At 41.7% G+C, this 8,376-nt stretch overlaps 1 protein-coding gene across 2 annotated transcripts in view; it reads left to right on the top strand.

The window, feature by feature from the left end:
* GPCPD1 (glycerophosphocholine phosphodiesterase 1) overlaps positions 1-4,849 on the top strand; it is a 65,736-nt gene extending 60,887 nt beyond the window's left edge. For both annotated transcript variants that reach the window (XM_006162832.3, XM_014581854.2), the window contains one exon: positions 2,873-4,849. In XM_006162832.3, the coding sequence (XP_006162894.2) occupies positions 2,873-3,062 (190 nt within the window). In that variant the 3' untranslated portion in view covers positions 3,063-4,849. The remainder of the gene's footprint in view (positions 1-2,872) is intronic.
* The last annotated feature ends 3,527 nt before the right edge of the window (positions 4,850-8,376 follow it).

The raw sequence follows: 8,376 nt of genomic DNA on the forward strand, positions 1-8,376 counted from the left end.
CACACTTATGTAAATAAAGTGTGTGTGTGTGTGTGTGTGTGTGTGTGTGTGTGTACACGTTCTGTTCTTGTTTGAAAATACTATTCCTGTGAAGTCATTTAAGGACTTTTATTTTTTAAATCTTTTTGGAGTATACTTCACTATCTTCTGTGTTTGAAGTGTTCCTTGGATGTTTGGAAATCCCTGGCTGCCTCCTTATCAAAATTGATCAGGAATTACAAAGCTGTTGGAAGTTTGGAGTGTATAGACGGAGTTATCAGTCTGAACTTCACTCTAATCTGATTGGCCTGTTTGGACATGCTTCTGATGTCAGTAAATTTAGATCTTCACCGTTTGGCTGATCAGATACCTCATAGAAGAATCTGTGTATTCTACCCGGTTGGTTGAGTCTGACTGCCAAGATTCCTGGAGTCAAGTGAAGGAGGAGGACTAGGGAGGGAGCGGTGCCTCTATGTTTCTCATTTGGTATGGCCATAGTGTCTAAATTCCTTTGTTGCTCGTGGGAGTGAGTTTGTAAATGCCCAGACCTTCATCTGGTCCTGTTATCTTTCATTCCAAGAGACATCCTGTTTCATTCTCCAGCTTGCTAAGGAGAGTGAGGGACAGCCCCAGCAGCAGGGAGAGCAAGGGGAAATGCCTTCACTTCTCCCTCCTTATTCTCACCTCCACTCCCATTCAATAGACAGTTGGGCTCCTTTTAACTCAGCCTTTTTTCTCCACTACTGGCTTGTGCTTTGGCCTTTCCAGTTCTGCTAACCAAAACACTTTCAGTTCTTTGTTATCCATCCATTTTTCCACTTCCAAAATTTTGTTACTTTCTCTCTGTTTTTTCTCATGCTCATGGATTTTTAAAGATTCCTTTAATTGCAGTGAGGTCTGTGGAGAGAATGGAGTCAGATGCTCTGGTCAATCTGCTGTCTTGACTCTAGGGATCATTTTTCCTTCTCTTACATGTGTCTTTAATTAACAGAAGGTTGAATACTTAAAAGAGAGTCTGTATGTTTTAGTCCTGTTTCAGAAATTCTTCCCTACAGTGATGTCACAGAGGTATTCTTGTAGTCCCTTCCATAGCTGCCTGGCTTTGTCTGGGTCTCAAACTGCATTTGACCATGTGGGAGGCCAGTGCCTTAACCACTATGCCACCTGCTGGCCCCATTTACTATGTTCTATCTTTATCTTACCTTCCACTGTTCTGTTGAGTTTTTCATGCCTGCTATTGAGTTTTTGATTTCTAAGGATAGTCTTTAGTTCCTCCAAGTACACACACACACACACATTTATACATACATACATATATATGTGTATACATACACACTTATGTAAATAAAGTGTGTGTGTGTGTGTGTGTGTGTGTGTACACGTTCTGTTCTTGTTTGAAAATACTATTCCTGTGAAGTCATTTAAGGACTTTTATTTTTTAAATCTTTTTGGAGTATACTTCACTATCTTCTGTGTTTGAAGTGTTCCTTGGATGTTTGGAAATCCCTGGCTGCCTCCTTATCAAAATTGATCAGGAATTACAAAGCTGTTGGAAGTTTGGAGTGTATAGACGGAGTTATCAGTCTGAACTTCACTCTAATCTGATTGGCCTGTTTGGACATGCTTCTGATGTCAGTAAATTTAGATCTTCACCGTTTGGCTGATCAGATACCTCATAGAAGAATCTGTGTATTCTACCCGGTTGGTTGAGTCTGACTGCCAAGATTCCTGGAGTCAAGTGAAGGAGGAGGACTAGGGAGGGAGCGGTGCCTCTATGTTTCTCATTTGGTATGGCCATAGTGTCTAAATTCCTTTGTTGCTCGTGGGAGTGAGTTTGTAAATGCCCAGACCTTCATCTGGTCCTGTTATCTTTCATTCCAAGAGACATCCTGTTTCATTCTCCAGCTTGCTAAGGAGAGTGAGGGACAGCCCCAGCAGCAGGGAGAGCAAGGGGAAATGCCTTCACTTCTCCCTCCTTATTCTCACCTCCACTCCCATTCAATAGACAGTTGGGCTCCTTTTAACTCAGCCTTTTTTCTCCACTACTGGCTTGTGCTTTGGCCTTTCCAGTTCTGCTAACCAAAACACTTTCAGTTCTTTGTTATCCATCCATTTTTCCACTTCCAAAATTTTGTTACTTTCTCTCTGTTTTTTCTCATGCTCATGGATTTTTAAAGATTCCTTTAATTGCAGTGAGGTCTGTGGAGAGAATGGAGTCAGATGCTCTGGTCAATCTGCTGTCTTGACTCTAGGGATCATTTTTCCTTCTCTTACATGTGTCTTTAATTAACAGAAGGTTGAATACTTAAAAGAGAGTCTGTATGTTTTAGTCCTGTTTCAGAAATTCTTCCCTACAGTGATGTCACAGAGGTATTCTTGTAGTCCCTTCCATAGCTGCCTGGCTTTCACATTGAGGCACAAGAGGCCTTCCTCTGCCATCGTCACTGAGGCTCTGGATATGTCTGTCAGTACTACACGGCTTTAGGGTAGCTCTCTCTGCCCTGGTGCATGTCTTCTCATGTGGGTTTTAGGGACTTTGGCGTTGGTGCAGGTATGAATTCCAGCTCTTAACTGCTTTCCATCTGTAAAAAAGCATTGCAGAAAGATTCACCTGAGGGCACTAGTAAACTCCAGGTTGCATTTTATGGTTCGCCTGTTTTATAATCAGCTCTTTTGCGCCATAGATACCAAAGCTTATTGGAAAGCCTGTAGAGAAGAGAAATTTTTAAAAATAGACCTGATACTTTCATCTTTAGAACAAAACAAAAACTCTGATTTGTATGTACCAGGCATTCTGTGAGCAAATTCTCATGAAAAGGTTACATGAGGCAGGTCGGAAGTAAACCATAAAATCACACTATTACATGTGATTTTTGTGTTTGTTTCATCATAGGATATATGATTGGATGCCTGAACAGCCAAATATATTTCAAGTGGAGCAGTTGGAACGCCTGAAGCAAGAACTGCCAGAGCTTAAGAGCTGCTTATGCCCCACCGTTAGTCGCTTTGTCCCCTCAGCTATGTGTGGGGAGCCTGACATCCACGTAGATGCCAACGGCATGGATAACGTGGAGAGCGTGTAGTGTGCGCTGCTCAGAGGCCGTCTAGGGCATGCACCACTGTTCTGGGTATCCCCGCGTCATCATCAAGCATTGTTTATCTATGCCTTTTGGCTTTCTCAGTCCAATGAAGCAATAATGAAGTATTTTACTCTTTCACTACAGTTCTTGTAAGAATTTCAAGTATGCTATTGAAATCACTTGGCCAGGTATAATTACCAGTCAGTCTCTTCACAATGAGAAAATGTATTGGTTGGTAAATAAATATTTTAAACTAAATATGTAAACCTATAATGTTAAACAGATGTTCATTAGAAGTATAGCACTTTGAAATTAACTATATAAATATTCTTATATTTACACTTGGTATAGCTTTTCATTTGATCAGGTCTGAAATTTTTATCACTTGAAGAAAATGACTATGCATAATTATACCTGACCATGAAAAAAAAAAAAAAGTACCTCAAATGCATGCATTTGCACTGGTGATTCCAACCGCACAAATGCTTGTGCCATCCGTGTACATAGGTGTTTTTTTACATGGATTGACATGCACATAAACCATTTTCATTCAGTATGAACCTTGGGGCTGTTGCCATTTTTCCATTTAACCAAACCAGCCTGGAGGTGAACCTTGAAACTTGTTTCATAAGTCTTTCAAAAGGTGTTTTGCATAAATGTTAAAATTTCAAAATGCTGCAGGGTAATTTAATGTATAAAATGTTATTAAGAAGTATGTACTGCATACTTAGGTAGATCACAACATACCAATTTGATTTAATGCATGCTTTAGGTTTCAAGCATGAGATTGTACATGTTTACTGTTAAGTCCTTGCGTCTGTGGTGCTAGGTGAGTGTAAGAAGATGTCAAGGACTGAAAATATTTTGTTGCCTAAAAGGACCGTTTGTAGGTATTTTAAATAGGCTTATTTTAAGTGTCTCTCACATTGTTGCTTTGTGGGTTTGGTGTGTGTGTGTGTGTGTGTGTGTGTGAGAGAGAGAGAGAGAGAGAGTTGTACAATATTTAAATCTCCATGCAGAAAAATAAATGTCCTGAATTCTCATACTGGTATTCTTTATTGGTTATTGTATATCATGCATGTAATTTATTTAGAAATGTAGGAGACCTTACTAAATGTAATGCATGTTTTTAGGATTATACTAAGGTTTCTTTCTTTCGAAACATTGTTTTGACATAACTGTAACTTAAGAACGAATGTTAAATAAAATGACACAGATTTATTTTCTTCATTATAAAATGAAAGTTCAAGAAGGTATTACTTTTAGAGAATGACTTTATAATATTATTATGAGAAATTGAAATTTAGCATCTACCCTAAAGGGATATGTTTGCATCTACCTTTTACTGCATGTTCTTTGTGAAACAGAGGCAGTTTATTCATTATTGACATATTTAGGTAGTGGCTGAGAACCTAAGAACTTGAAATTACCTGTTGTATCTTTTCTTATTTTTTTTAAGCTAAGCAATGCAATTTTGACCAGATCGTAATTGTGTGATGATAGGCTCTGAAATCCTATGATATTTATTTATAACACTGATATTTAATGGAAAATAGTTTAGAAAATGAATCTTCTACAAGGGTTCTATATAGTTTTCCAACACTGAATGAGATTTTCCAGCACTTTGATGTGATTTGGGCACCTTTAGAAAACTACGAAAGAATTAATTTTTAACTCTTATGTTACGGTGACTTGATTCGCCATACGTGTGCTTTTCTGTCCTGCCCATTTGCTCTTCCCTTGTGCCTTTCTAGTTCTAGCTCCGGGGGCAGAGGGAGAGCAATTGTAAAATAAAACAGTTCTAGCTCCGTTCAAGACTTGGGGGCAGAGGGAGAGCAATTGTAAAATAAAACAGAAGAAGTGGAAGAGCGAGACAGAAAAGTTGGGAAAAGGAGGCAGTGGGGGTGTGGGCTTCTGAACAGTTTAAATGTGCTGAGAATCTACAGTAGCTGCTCATAGTAGGGGCAGAACCTTACTGCCGGCTTTCTTTTCTCTCTCTTCCTTTAATCTACGTAATGATTAAAACATAGTGAGCACTGCCTCCAGGTTTCTGTAGGACTGAGTCCAGGCCTGCACATCACTGGCTGTTGCTATTAATTACAGTCAGCTCCAGCTACGCTGTAGCTGTGATGGGCGCAGGACACGCTGTGCTCCTGCAGTACTTCCGGTCTGTGCCCATGTGTCCTCTACCTGGGAGCCTCCTCTCCACAGTCACTCTGTCTTGCCACACACTTGCTCCTTGAGACACAGATGCCTTTCCTCCAAGCCCTTGCTGGAACTCTTCAGAAGGCCTACTCCATCCTTTCCCTCCCTGGCACCGGGTCCGGATTCTGGCCATGCCATGCATCGCAGTGCAGTGCCGGGTGGGCAGAGTTCATGTTTGGCTCACCTTCCAGGCCACGGGCAGGCTCTTCAAGGGCAGGACCTTGTCTTACTCATTTTTATTTCCACAGTGCATGGATGATAACAGAAAATAAATGTTGGAATTAGTGGGATCCTGTAATTTGTATCAAATGTGCTTTTCGAATTAAGAGATTATGTTTACTAAGAATGTAAACTCCGAATTGGTTTGCATTTTGACAAGTAGGGTGGTTTACTGATGTCACCTCGAACCTGTAGAGCTGTATTGTTAAATTATTTTATATTTTCTGGAAATCAAGTGATATGTTTGATAAAATGCCGCCATTGTTCTCTGGTATTTCCTACTTTCTGGAATTCTGTACTGTGACCTACTGGATGTAAATGTCAGGAACACAGCTCACACCTGTGTGGTGGTGCCTGAGGGCTGCCACAGCTGGCTTCCCGCCACCCCTTTACCTCAATCCATTGTTCCTTGTGACACTTGACCCTCTGCCCCTGTGCTTCCGCCTACCTCAGACCACTTTCCTTGTCTGAACTCCCTTCTCTGCCTGCCTTCACTCTCCCCCCAGGTGCCGCCGCCTCCCCCAAACTTGCCACACCTTTTGATCCGAATCCTGATGGAGACAAATGGCAGACACCCTCTAAATCGCACTCCTTCATTTTGCACCTGGGGTGATCAACCCAAAGAGGTTAACTGCTTGACCAGGTTGGGACTAGAACCTGGGTTTCATGCCTCTTACTCTACGCTGCCTTCTGAAGTCTCGTGGCATTTGTTAGCATCTGCTTTCTTAGAGTCCAGCTCTGTATGTGCCTGTTACATTTGTCTACTAAGACTGTAAGCCCCTTAAGGGCAGGGCCTTCTCTGCATTTTTAGAACTATAGTGTTCTCTCCTTAGCTGTGAACTAGATAAATAAATGGTGGTGGCAACAATCCTAGTTTCCTAAATCAGCTCGTTTCATGGTAAGCATACCATTCTGTGTGACGTGCTCGGCTATAGCATCTGAAGTGTGTGTGTGCTTACCTGTGCATGTGTGTGCATGTGTGTTTGTTTCCATGTGGATTTCTCACTCTGCTTTGGTTGCTTTGAGTCACATACTTGATGGGTTTCCCTAAACCAATTTTCTACTCCATGCCAATGAGAATACAGCAGTTAACTATTTCATTGGTTAAGGTTGGAAGATAAGGCACAGTTTTCCTCCAGGCCTGGTGATCCCTTCCCAGGACAGTATATCAAACCCTGCAGCTATGGGCTGGCAGTGAGGAAGGTCCCTTGAGGGGGAGTTGGAGGACCTCTGGGCAGTCTGTCTCCTAGTCCCGATGCCTGATCACTGCCCTTTCTGCCTCGGCTCCTCTACAGCCGTGACTGGATTTCGTCTTCCGGTTATTCCTGCAGTACTCTAGGTGGATGATGGAGGCACGATCATTTGTGTTTGCATACAACTGATTGCCTCCTTTGCATTTTAGGCTTGGGTCATGTACTTTGTGGATAAAAAAAAAAGTACGCATACTAGAAAGATTACATGATTTTGGCATTCACAGTTGGACATTCATTGAATTATAATACCCTTAGTGGCCTCAGTTTGAGAAATAGATTTGAAGATGTAAGATGCAAGAGAGCGTATGATTTAGATCATGTGAGTTTGTTTTGGAGATGAGAGACCTTGGGTTGGAACAGTCAGATTTGCTGGAGCTCAGTCCCTTAAAGGTTTGGATAGTGGTCAAGGCACAGGTGAAGGCTGTGTGGGCACAGGCTGTGTACACCCAGGACCAGGGCAGCATTCATGGCGTGCTTGCGGAGACTGAAGGAGCAACAGAGAGGGCATGAGTGACTACAGATAGAGGCGTGGCATCCGTGTAGGAGGTAAAAGTTTATTAATGATTTTAAAGAAGGGAAACAATACAAAAGGCATGTATTCTAAAACGATGTGTTAGTACAGGAATAATAAAAGGGGCCCTATGGTGATTAATCTCTCTAGAGTCCTCTACTAACTTTGTCCAAACATACTTCTACCTGTTTCCTCAATGGGAACACGTGGAAGGAGTGAATGAACTTCTGAAGCTTGCAAAGTCATAGTGTGGACATTCACAGGAAGAAGGCAGTAAAGCTTAGTGAAAGTCCAGGGGATCCTATGGCTTCAGATACATCTCTTTGTAGCTGGATCTCTCCCATAAGTTTCACACGGACTCACCTGCAGTGTCCCCATCTCCATTTCGAGGTCTAGCAGGAGTCTTACATCATAGGTACCTTAACAAAGAGCTGCTTCCTTCTTTCCACCAAATCTGCTCCCATCCCCATCTCTTCCTGTGTTGTGTGTCTTGGTAAGTGGCACCGAAGAATCTTCAATTACTTTTCTCCTATTGAATCTATGTTTTTATATTTACTTTATTAAGATATGTGATTGGGCAGTTATCCGATTAGATTTGTTTTGTGGTTTTTTTTTGTGTGTGTGTGTTTTTTTTTCCCCCCAGTTTTAAATTGTTTTACTTGTTCTTTTGTTTAATAACTTGAGAGTCGCCTTCTCTAGTGCCAGAAAAGCCCTCTTGGGATTTTGATTAGTTGGATTGGTTAGCTATGTTAAAAATAAAAGTAGAGAAAGATTAAACTTTTAAAAATAAAGTCTTTTGAGAAAGCAAGTGACGAAGTGGTTAAGGTGCTGGACTCCCACATGGTTGACTGCGATTTGAGTCCCAGACCAAGCGACTTGAAACTCACGCCGGGTACATGTGTATGCATGCCCAAAATCCTGAGAGGAGAATGGAGGAGAAGGGATTGCGGTGTGACCATCCCCCTGAGGGTGATTTCTCGCTTTCTGTCTCTTGTCTCTCTGGTGAGCACACATGTCCTATAGCAAAAATCTCTTTAAAAGAAAAAAGTCTTGGGACCAGCAGTTAGTGTAATGGCTATGTCACTGGACTCCCACATAGTCGACCGCGGTTCAAGTCCTGGACCCGGCG

This window comes from Tupaia chinensis, unplaced genomic scaffold, assembly GCF_000334495.1.
Source record: "Tupaia chinensis unplaced genomic scaffold, TupChi_1.0 Scaffold140845_1, whole genome shotgun sequence".
Classification (NCBI taxonomy): domain Eukaryota; kingdom Metazoa; phylum Chordata; class Mammalia; order Scandentia; family Tupaiidae; genus Tupaia; species Tupaia belangeri.